The 12,188-nt window shown below is 45.5% G+C and overlaps 1 protein-coding gene across 1 annotated transcript; it reads right to left on the reverse strand.

Moving 5' to 3' along the window:
* Window positions 1-1,971: 1,971 nt before the first annotated feature.
* Window positions 1,972-9,880, reverse strand: LOC148687192 (uncharacterized). Its single transcript, XM_088664133.1, has 4 exons — window positions 9,773-9,880; window positions 8,127-8,264; window positions 6,825-6,928; window positions 1,972-5,623 (listed from the first exon to the last, which is right to left on the reverse strand). The coding sequence occupies exons 3-4, from the start codon at window positions 6,886-6,888 to the stop codon at window positions 4,332-4,334; spliced, it is 1,356 nt and encodes a 451-aa protein (XP_088520259.1). The 5' UTR covers window positions 6,889-6,928; window positions 8,127-8,264; window positions 9,773-9,880; the 3' UTR covers window positions 1,972-4,331.
* Window positions 9,881-12,188: the final 2,308 nt, after the last annotated feature.

A 12,188-nucleotide genomic window follows, 5' to 3' on the forward strand; every position in this document is an offset into this window, starting at 1 on the left:
GCATCATATAAGTTCCATTTTTTTCTCATTTTGGTAAGGGACTTCCCCGAGTCCCCCTTCTAACGGTTCATTGCATAACATTCTTGGCAAGTTCTATATCTTATTTTCCAAACCTAATTACAATTACAGCATCCTTTTCTCAATTTTACAACTAATTATAATATTCTTTGTCCATGGAGTTTTCTTGGCAGGGTTACTGGAGTGGCTTGCCAGTTCCTTCTCCAGGTGGATCACGTTTAGTCAAAACTCTCCACTATGACCTGTCCATCTTGGGTGGCCCTGCATGGCATAGCTCATAGCTTCTCTGAGTTATTCAAGCCCCTTCGCCACGACAAGGCATTGATCCATGAATATTCTAACCTATTATTCTATCTCACTTAATTTCTTAACCTGCAACTTCACAATTGCTTATAATTCTCCTCATACATCAATTCTACAATATTTTTTATAATAAATTCTAAATTTCTTCCATTCCTCTTCCACCTTCTCCTCTCCCCGGTCACGTAGTCTTCCGGTCAAATCAGCAAGTTCCATATAGTCCAACATCTTCATTTGCAATTCCTTCATTTGCAATTCCTCCACTGTAGGTATCTTCTGTGTCTTCCAATACTTTGCTAGCAATATTCTGGCCGCAGTTGTGGCATATAAAAACAAATGTACACCTTTCATAGGCAATTCCTTTCCTACTACGCCCAATAGAAAAGATTCTGGTTTCTTAATAAAAGTGCTTTTCAGCACTTTTTTCAACTCATTATAAATCTTTCCCCAGAAATCCTTAACTAGTGGGCAAGTCCACCACATGTGATAGAATGTTCCTTGCACCTTTTTACATTTCCAACACTTATTATCTTGATTATGGTAAATCTTAGCAATTTTTACTGGTGTTAAATACCATCTATACATCATTTTCATCCTATTTTCTCTTAAAACAGTACATGCAGTAAATTTTATATTCTTCTTCCATAACCTTTCCCAATCCTCCATCATTGCTTGCAGCAACTTCAAAGGTTTACCGTAGTCTCTGGCACGCACTGCTATGTGCAATTGCTATTATTATTATTATTGCCCCACCCATCTGGCTGGGTTTCCCCAGCCACTCTAGGCAGCTTCCAGCATATATTCACTACTTTGCTATGCCTCTGATGTCTCCCAGCAGGCTATAGTGGAGCTCCTCCTCCCCAGCTCTGCTGGGCTGTCCTTGGCTACAGTGATTGAGCCACTTTGTCTAAGTCAGGCTTCCTCAAACGCGGCCCTCCATATGTTTTTGGCCTACAACTCCCATGAACCCTAGCTAGCAGGACCAGTGGTCAGGGATGATGGGAATTGTAGCCTCAAAACATCTGGAGGGCCGAGGTTGAGGAAGCCTGGTCTAAGTGAAGCCTGTGACTTTGATCCCAAGGCCCCAGGGTCCAGCTCCACTGATGGCTGAAAAAACCAGTTACATGTTTAATAAAGCTTTTAAAACTGAACCAGTACTGTGGCTCACCTGGTCATATAACAGCACACTGGAGCGTGCCATTAAACTGGTGACTGGGAGACCACATAACACCGGTCCTAAAAGACCTACATTGGCTCCCAGTAAGACCCAGGTGGCGCTGTGGGTTAAACCAGAGTCTAGGGCTTGCTGATCAGAAGGTCATCGGTTCGAATCCCTGCAGTTTGAATCCCGTTGCTCGGTCCCAGCTCCTGCCCACCTAGCAGTTCGAAAGCACATCAAAGTGCAAGTAGATAAATAGGGACCGCTCTGGCCGGAAGCTAAACGGCGTTTCCGTGCGCTGCTCTGGTTCGCCAAACTTCAGCCCTCCAGATGTTTTGGACTACAATTCCCATCATCCCTGACCACTGGTCCTGTTAGCTAGGGATTATGGGAGTTGTAGGCCAAAACATCTGGAGGGCCGCAGTTTGGGGATGCCTGGATTAGGACCTCCTGGAACATCGGCTGTGTGCTGTACAACATCCTTAAAAACAGTATTCTTTTTCTGTGGTTTTCGAAATCTGCTTTATTTAAAACACGTCAACAAAAGACCAATGAATGCAATTCAGTTTATGAAAGACGCAAGTTTAACCCACAAAGTATCAAGGAAAATCAAAGGTGCATTATACATAGGAACTATTAGGATGCCAAGATTATGTGGGAAAACTACGGTAAACTATATCAATGTATTAGGTAAAGAGGCTGTTATACATACGTGCTACATCAAGCAACTTTTTTAAAAAACTTATCCACTGCTAAATCCTACGCTGGCCCATCTAAACTTCCTCGACTATTTAGGGAAAGCTTCCTATATTTTCATCTGCCCTGACTGCAAAGCATTAGAAGGGAACAGGCTTCTGGGATCTTACACGCAGGATAGCAGTCTGGTCTCCAGGAATTAAGATAATGGATTGGCTCCCATTTTCTTACATACTCAAAAAAACTCACATGGTCCAGAACTTTGCCTCTTCACCACTGCCATCCCCCCAATCACTTCCTGAAAGTTAGTCTCCACTCTCTCCAATACTTATTTACTTACTTAACCTTCCTTCCTTCCTTCCTTCCTTCCTTCCTTCCTTCCTTCCTTCCTTCCTTCCTTCCTTCCTTCCTTCCTTCCTTCCTTCCTTCTTCTCCCTCCCTTCCTGCCACAATTCACAACTTGCAAAGGATAGGTATATCCCCATCCCAACTAAATCTTCATTTTCCGCCCCAGAAGTTCTGCTAGGTTTTGCTGTATGCTTTGCCAAGTTTTGCTGGCTACAGGGAAATGTCAGCTTCGTTGAGATTTATTGCTGAGCTGCCTGAGAAAGCTTTCATCCCTGTGCTTCAGTCGGAATCTCCTTTCTTGTAACTGGAAGCCACTGGTTCGAGTCCTACCTTCCAGAGCAGGAGAAAACAAGCTTGCTCCATCTTCCAAGTGACAGCCCTTGAGATATTTAAAGATGGCTATTGTATCTCCTCTCCTCTTTTCCAGGCTAAACACACCTAGCTCCTTCAACCATTCCTCTTAGATCCTTGATCATCCCTTCTAAAATAAGCTGAAGACCCTTGCAATAAATTCTACAATGTCTGCTCACTTCATTATTACAAGTTACAGGTAGGTAGCCGTGTTGATCTGACGCAGTCAAAACAAAATTAAAAAATCCTTCCAGTAGCACCTTAGAGACCAACTAAGTTTGTCATAGGTATGAGCTTTCGTGTGCATGCACATGAAAGCTCATACCTATGACAAACTTAGTTGGTCTCTAAGGGCCTACTGGAAGGATTTTTTTTATTTCATTATTACAGCTTATTTTCCCACATACTATTTCTCCTGCCCCCACCCCCCCACCCCGGAAGTCATTCCTCTCTATGGCCACACTGCCTATCCTAGGGTCAAAATTCCCGGCCTGCTGGCTCCAGAGAAGTGCAAGATGCTGTCACCTCTCCAGTGCAGAAGAAAGATTAAAGTCAGTCCTGTTGGGTTCTCTCCAGGGAACGGGAAGGGGCCACTTCTCCTTAAGTTGCAGGATGCCTGGGGCTGACCCTGATAAGAACTTGTCAAGCAGTTCTTTTGCAATCCACTCACGGTTTACTATCCCACTACACCTATAATTGACATAGGAACGCTAGTAACTAAATGGTCAAACATTCTGTTTTCTACAGTTCATAATACTTTTGCATGTATTACATTGCAGTTCATTTCTCTCAAATGTTACTGTTTACAGAACCACTAGTCCAGCATCTAATTGACTGTAGGAAATGAAAGCGTGCTCCTTTATCAATGCGTTTAGATTTTCAGATGTCGAATGACCTCTTTCTAACCCCCCTTCATTCTTACTGTCTTCCTCAGGTAGCTTCTTCCATGTGAAACAAGTGTGCTCCTCATTGATGCTCTTTTGAGGTTCAATTAATTTGTTTGGATTCCTGCTGGGTGCATTCTTTCATGGAAGAGAACTCCTGTCCCTGAAACGCTTTCCCCATTTCATAGTTATAGGTTCCCTTCTCTTTGTGGGTCCTTTGAGGAAGAGAAAGCGGAGTACTTTCTATAGTAAGGCAGGCCTGTACCCTCAAGAAAATTCCACACTGGGCATTCTTTGATGTAAAGGAAGGGCATTGCTAACACTCAACTCTTTCCACACTCTACATTCAAATGTGTTTACTGCTTGTGAAAATCAGACGCTGGACTAAATAGACTATGGGCCTGATCCACCAAGACACTTCTTTATGTGTTCATTATCCTCTGTCTTCTTCGATTTAAAGGAAGGCTACTGCTCACACTAAACCTTCCACATTCTCTGCGTGTAAAAGCTACCCCCCCCCCCCAAGAAACCTGTGTTCCATGATGGAAAGTAAGCTTTCCCCACATCTAATACATCTAAATGGTTCCTTCTGTGTGTTTTTTGTGATGTAAAGTAAGGCTTTTCTTCTTTGCGAAGCTCTTCCCACATTCTGCACATTTAAATGGTTTCTCCCCAGTGTGTGTTCTGCTGTGAGAAATGAGGTTGCTGCTGTTACAGAACCTCTTCCCACACTCCCTGCACTGAAAGGGTTTCTCCCCTGTGTGCGTTCTGCGATGTGAAGCAAGGTTTATGAGCTGGGTGAAGCTCTTCCCACATTCCAGGCATTTAAACGGCTTCTCCCCGGTGTGGATTCTATAATGTAGAGTAAGGCGGCTGGGCTGTTGGAAGCTTTTCCCGCACTCTGTACATTTAAAGGGCTTCTCCCCTGTGTGAGTTCTCTGGTGTTGAGCAAGGCCGCTACTATCAGTGAAGCTCTTCCCGCATTCCATGCATTTAAAGGGTTTCTCCCCTGTGTGGATTCTCTGATGGGAAGTAAGGTTTACGAGCTGGCTGAAGTTCTTCCCGCATTCCAGGCATTTGAATGGCTTCTCCCCGGTGTGCGTTCTGTAATGTATAGTAAGGTGGTTGGGCTGCTTGAAACCCTTTCCACACTCTGTACATTTAAACGGTTTCTCCCCTGTGTGGGTTCTCTGATGTTGAGTAAGGCCGCTGCTGTCGCCAAAGCACTTCCCACATTCCATGCATTTAAAGAGCTTCTCCTCTGTGTGAATAATGCTATGGGAAGTCAGATTGATGAGCTGGTTGAAGGTCCTTCCACACTCAAAGCACTTGAATGGCTTCTCCCTTGTGTGTGTTCTCTGGTGCAAAGTAAGCTGAGTGTTCCTACTGAAGGTTTTCCCACATTGCGTGCATTTAAAGGGTTTCTCCCCAGTGTGCGTTCTCGTGTGCGTAAGGAGGGTACTGCTCTCGCGGAAACTCTTCCCACACTCCATGCATTTAAACGGTTTCAGCCCAGTGTGGCTTCTCAGATGTTTAAGAAGGCTGCAGCTGGAACTGAGGCTCTTTCCACACTCCGTGCACTTAAATGGCTTCTCTCCCGTGTGGCTTCTGCAATGCCTGTTTAACTTTGATTCGTATCTAAATATCTTCCCACACACGGGACAAACTTTCTGGCTGTTTCCTTGTCCGTCTTCCTGCAGGATTTGGGGTTCATGGACATTAACCTCCAGAGAAGGTGAGGATTTCTCTTCTCCATGCTTTTTAGGTTCACTTTCACCTGCAACCATCTCTTTTCCTTCTTCAGCTGTAGGAGTTTCCAATGATAGCATAGGTGTCTCCTTCGAGTTCCCATTATTACGCCCATCAGCTGCGGTGAAGTTTGAGAAAAAGAAAACATTTTTAAATTTCCAGCAGAAAACAAAGGATTTCAAACTCTGTGTATATGGGTGCATTATTTTATGTTATTTGCAGACACCAAAAGCTGGGTTTACCTTCTGAATATGCTGCCCTCCAGGAGGACAATATAAACTCCATCTAATAATAATAATAATAATAATAATAATAATAATAATAATAATAATAATTTATTATTTATACCCCGCCCATCTGGCTGGGTTTCCCCAGCCACTCTGGGTGGCTTACAATAGAAAAATGAAATAAAATAATCTATTAAACATTAAAAGCCTCCCTAAACAGGGCAGGCGCCACTACCGAGAAGGCCCTCTGCCTGGTTCCCTGAAACTTGGCTTCTCACAACAAGGGAACAGTCAGAAGGCCCCCGGCGCTGGATCTCAGTGTCCGGGCAGATGGAGCTGATAGACAGCTGCCCTGGACACAGATGGAGCTGATAGACAGCTGCCCTGGACACAGAATTGACCTGCGCCTCCATGGAGAGCTGTGAGTCCAGAATGACCCCCAGGCTGCACACCTGGTCCTTCAGGGGCACAGTTACCCCATTCAGGACCAGGGAGTCCTCCACACCTGCCCACCTCCTGTCCACCACGAACAGTACTTCTGTCTTGTCAGGATTCAACCTCAATCCGTTAAGTGCCATCCAACCTCCAACCGCCTCCAGGCACTCACACAGGACCTTCACCGCCTTCAGCGGTTCTGATTTGAAAGAGAGGTAGAGCTGGGTATTATCCACATACTGATGAACACCCAGCCCAGACCCCCTGATGATCTCTCCCAGCGTCTGCATGTAGATGTTAAAAAGCATGGGGGAGAGGACAGAACCCTGAGGCACCCCACAAGTGAGGGAGGGAAGGAAAGAGGGACAGAGGCCAGTGTTGCACTGGGCACCCCTGAGCATCATTCAAGGCACCCCCAGGGTGCCAGAGCACACTGATTGAAAACCACTGCTCTGCAGGGTTTCAGATGGGGACTGTTGATGGCAAGGACAAGACTGAACCTTCGGATTTCTACATCCAAAGATGGTGTTCTATCACTGATCTCTGAGTTCTTCACCACCAAGGCAGGATTGACCTAAGATGAATGCAACCCAGGTCCGCAGGTTATGTGTTATTCCCGCTATAATCTTTCCCATTATGGGTTAAAAAAATCTGTACCTGCCATTCTCTCTCCTTCCTCAGAGACTTGGCAAACTGCTTCTTTTCCTTCCAACAAAGACATCAAGTCCACCGGGAGAATTTCTTTCCAAGGATAGATCTTTCTGGGAACAAAATATCCAGGGATCTTCTTAATCTGTATACAGTATTAAGAGGGATCGAGAAATGGAGGCACAGTTGGGCAAAAATCATGCTAGGGAGAATGCTCCCCCTCCCCCCCCAAAAAAGAAACTCACCGGATTAAGCAATGCAAATTATGAACCTGAACATGTGTGAATTTGGAAAAGAGAATCTCCCTTTTCCAACGGAAGACAACAATGTTGTTGTTGTTTTTCCAGAATTTCTGTCCCTTATTAAGCATGCCATGAGTCTTGACAGCGATTCTGAGTCCAGTACTTGTAGCTAGGATCCAGCTGCTCCCAGCACTGCTCATAAACTGTTGGAAGTTGCATTAGGGGTTCTGGACTAAAAGGCAGCTCCAATGATAAAAATTCTCTCTCTGCACGTCATTCCCACTGATGAGAAGATGCAGACTGAGAGCCAGGAGAGGTTCCTTAGCTGGGCCTTGGGAGTACCTGACATCCCCTGCTCCTGCTTCAAGGTGAGCCTTTTGGACCAGGGGCAGCAGATTGTGGCTGGGGTGGTCGCACTTCAAGTGTTTGCATCTAACAATCAAAGATCCTTTAAGTCAGGGGTCCCCAAACTAAGGCCCGGGGGCCGGATGTGGCCCAACTGCTTTCTAAATCCGGCCTGCGGACGGTCTGGGAATCAGCATGTTTTTACATGAGTAGAATGTGTCCTTTTATTTAAATGCATCTTTGGGTTATTTGTGGGGCATAGGAATTCGTTAATATTTTTTTCCAAAATAGAGTCTGGCCCCCCACAAGGTCTGAGGGACAGTGGACTGAAAAAAGTTTGCTGACCTCTGCTTTAAGTCCACAGGAAGTTGCCTTCTATCAGGGGTGACTTTCTGTCCCTCTAATCCAGGGGTCCCCAAACTAAGGCCCAGGGGCCGGATGCGGTCCCATCGCCTTCTAAATCCGGCAATTGGGCCGCATCCAGCCCCCGGGCCTTAGTTTGGGAACCCCTGATTTAGACCTCTTAAATCTCCCTGATAGTTTACTGCTCCCCCCCATCTCTGATTCAGATGCTGCTCACCCACTCTTAATTTGTTCTCCCACTGAGCTGCACCCCCTCCCCAAACATCCAGAGCACAGAGCCTAGACAAGGGATCAATGGGGGCAAAAAGGAATTTCATGCATTCCGTGCCTATCAGTCAAAGAAGCAGCAAATCGTCCTTACCTAGAGAGGCCACCGTCTCATAATTCTCCTGCGTGGCTCCCCCGTGCAGAGCTCTTTCAACACTAGAGCCCCATTCCTCCTCTGTGAAAAACGCAGCCCCCTCCTCAAAGGTCAAGAGAGCCTGGACGATCAACACACCTAAGGTAGTAAAAGAATTTTGGGAAATGCTATATGAGTTTGGGGAAAATGTTTTTTAAAAAACCTTTTCTAAAAAAAAAATCTGAAGCCTTCCTTTTAGGAATTCTAGGTGCCGAAATTCCAAGGGAGCAGAAAAGACTATTTATGTGTGCAACCACGGCTGCGCGGATATTATTGGCCCAGAGATGGAAAGAAGATAAAGTCCTGACCAGAGAAGAATGGCAGATCAAGTTGATGGGTTATACCAAAATGGCTAAAATGACCGGAAGACTCAGAAATCCGGAAGACCGAAATGTTAATAAGGAATGGGGGGAAATTTATAATTTATCTTAAAAACCATTGTAAACAGTTAAAGTCGTTAGTAGGATTGGAATAACACTTGTAGTTTAATGGTGAATTTTTGGACACAATGGAGAGGTAAAATATTTGGATTATTATAAAATATGCAGGAGGAAAGGACTAACCATAAGACCCACAAAGGGGAAGAGGGAAGTCCAGAAGATTATTGGGAATCTTCTTTCTATGTTGAATGTTGGACATGTGACTGTGAAATTTTAATCTGAAAACCCAAATATATATATATATATATATATATATATATATATATATATATATATATATATTGTGAGCTTAACCAATATACTGGGAACATTGCGAGATAGTATTGCTGAAGCAAGGATTTAGAAGAGAAAAATCTGTTCTCTTGTGGGATAAGTATAAGTATTCGGAACCTGTGCTTTTAAAACAGATCGAAGAATGATTTAAGAGTTCAGGGTGAGCAATGAGAACACATGAGCTGCGGCTACACAACTGTTCAGGGCGGCTAAAACAAAGAGGGATGGAGAGAAGTTCGAAAGGGATCTGTCGCGGAAATGATCCTTCATCATTTTGTGTATTCTTAAGCTGAAACGTGGTCAACCCAGCAGGCTTTTCTTGTGTGTCCTCCATCCTGCCAACTCCAAGGGGAGGTGATAACAGCCTCCCAGCAAATCACTACTAGCCCCTGGCCTATAACTAGGTCAGCAAAGACAATTTTTTAAAAAGCATATCCAGCACTCAAGACTGAAGGCGGAGCCCAGCCCGCCTGCCCTGCCTACCCCAATTCTCCTCCCCTCACCTGAGCTCGCTGCTTGGAAATACTGACTTGTTCAAGTCGGTGCATTAAGAAATATATGTTACTCCACCCCAGCAAGGCTGCTTCCCCCATAGCGGGTTCCTCCTTCTGTCCGGGCTGCATGTTCCCCCTTCCCCCTTTTTTCAGAGGCTGGGCGTGGGGAGGTTTGAAAAGGGGGTCTTGCATTGGCGATCCTTCAGCACTTTGGGCCGCACACGACGCGATTGCACAGCGCGGACCACCCACGACCCCACCCACCCGGGGCATTTTCCTGAGGGAAAGTACTCCGCGTGGGAGGAGGGGGTGTGGGTGTCTCCCCTTCATTACCCCTCGCGCAAATCCCCCTTGGCTTCCCTCCCCCGCCTTTCCTCCCACTGCCCCACAAAAGCCTCACCTCTTCGCCTCCTGACTGCCTCTCGTCTCTGCAGGAGCGTTTCCCTCCGCGGAAGAGGGAGCAGGGCGCTTCTGCAACGCCCCCAGCGCCGCCTCCTCTTTTGGATTGCAACTTCCTGCTTCCCTGGGAAACAGAGCCCCGGGTCTGTCGTCCAGCGGAGGACCGAGTTCCCCCCTCCCCCCCTGCAACCCTCGCCCCCCCCCCAACACCTTTGCCTACTACTGCAATGCAACTTCCGCGCTCCATGCGCTTTCATAGAATCATAGAATTGTCGAGCGAGAAGGGACCCGTGAGTCATCTAGTCCAACCCGCTGTTGGAAGCCGCGCAGAGTGGCTGGGGAAACCCAGCCAGATGGGCGGGGTATAAATAATAAATTGTTAATAATAATAATAATAATAATAATAATAATAATAATAATAATATCCTATTAAAAGCATTAATCAGAATACCCTGCAACATTTCATCAATGAAAATAGGGACGTCCTATTCCATAATAATAATAGTAATAATTTTACAGTATTATTTATACCCATCCCATCTGACTGGGCTGCCCCAGTCACCCTGGTGGCTTCCAGCATAGATAAAATTATAATAAAACATAAAACATAAAAAAGTTCCCTATACAGGACTGTTTATTATTATTATTATTATTATTATTATTATTATTATTATTATTATTATTATTATTATTATCATCATCATTACCCCTCCCCATCCAGCTGGGTTTCCCTAGCCATTAGGGAACCCGAATCCTATGGAAATAGGGATATCAAGGTTGCAGGTTCAATCCCCGCATGGGACAGCTGCATGGTCCTACATTGCAGGGGGTTGGACTAGATAACCCTCGGGTCCCTTCCGATTCTACGATTCTATAATTCTATAAAGTCAAGAAACTGGGGCAGTTTATGTAAATCCGGGAAATCTGGAAAATAGGGACACTTTGCACCACCCACTAAGAAAGATAAATTCAAAATACTGTAGCAAGTTAATTGCACGCTTGTTCAAAATCCAGTCAAAACGATTTAGTTTAACTCAGCAAAACGGTGGCCCAACTTTTCCAAGCCTGATAGTCATTACTAAGCAGGGGTCGGAAATCTTAAGGCTTGCACCAGGGGAGGTGTTCCTGCCACTCAGTTCTCTTCCTGGGCGAAGGAACTGAGCTCTGGTTCTTAGAGGCAGGAAGTTGCCCATCAAAAGGAAGGGGGGGAGGGAAGACAGTTTGGTGGGGTGGGGGGAGAGAGAGGCACCCCGCTCACAGCCTCGGAGGAGATACGGGTTTGGTTAAGGAGGAGGCTGCAGAGGAGGAAAAAGGTGCAATAATTGGGGGTGAGGGAGGAAATGTTGAGTTTATTTTTTTTTGCAGAGGAGAGGATGAAAAAAGACCTGCAGCTTGGGCAGGGGGAAAGGATGCACATTTTCTGGGGATGGGGCCCCACTGGCTACATGCTGCTTCATGCTCCAGAGCTGGAGGGCGAGATAGCTTTTGGATTTCGTAGCATTGTAGAGTTGGAACCCCCTGCAGTGCAAGAATCTCAGCTAAAAAAAATCAGTTAAAGCACCCTGGACCTTCTCCCTGCTGAAAGGTGGGGGCCGGGGGGGGGGGAGAGAGACTCTCAAATGCGGGCAAAAGCCTTTGTGCCCCCCTCCTTCCCTCTTTGAAACTGCAGCTAGATTGAGCTTTCTGAAACCTTTCCCTGCTGGCTTCATTATTTCCATTCTGCTTCCTTTCCCTCCTTCCTCCGCCCTGCAATGTGCGGAAGAGAGAGGAGAAAACCTTTGTCTGAAAGTATCACTTTTTCTCATACTTCCTACAATGGATTGGGAGCCCCTTAAGAGATTCTGGCAAATCCTGATACAGATCAGGCCTTCCCGCTTGGACTATATCATTTTGAACCCTTTCTATGGGACGTCTTCTGGTTAATTTTTTTAATCTAACCTGTAATAGTTGCTATGGAGCAAAGCCTTGTGTTTGTTACCTGCTCCCATTCATAGGCTCCAAAAAAAATCTTTTGAAGAAAACAACGGATTAAACACGTTTGAAAGAGATTTATATATGTGAAAGGCAGGGCCAGCCTCATATGAACAATTGCATTCCATCGTTGTGAAGCCGCTATGGAAAAATCACAGTTGTGTCCATTTACCTGTCCAGTCGTGTTTATTGATAGATCCTGAAACAGTCCCTGGGAGCTGGATTGCAAGTTGCAGGCAAGACTATGTGGGTGCAGATGATCCTTTGATAAATCTGGTCCCTCTGCCATGCAGGGCTTTATACAATGCTTGAGGATGTATTTGAACTGTTGGGCAACTTGGGGAATCGTTTCCCCCACCTCCAGTATACAGAATTCCCTTCCTGGTGTAGGATATGGATGACCCTGTTAGACTGACCTCCCACTTAGCATAAGACCACCATGTGTG

This window comes from Zootoca vivipara, chromosome 2 (genome assembly GCF_965207765.1).
Source record: "Zootoca vivipara chromosome 2, rZooViv2.hap1.1, whole genome shotgun sequence".
Lineage (NCBI taxonomy): Eukaryota > Metazoa > Chordata > Lepidosauria > Squamata > Lacertidae > Zootoca > Zootoca vivipara.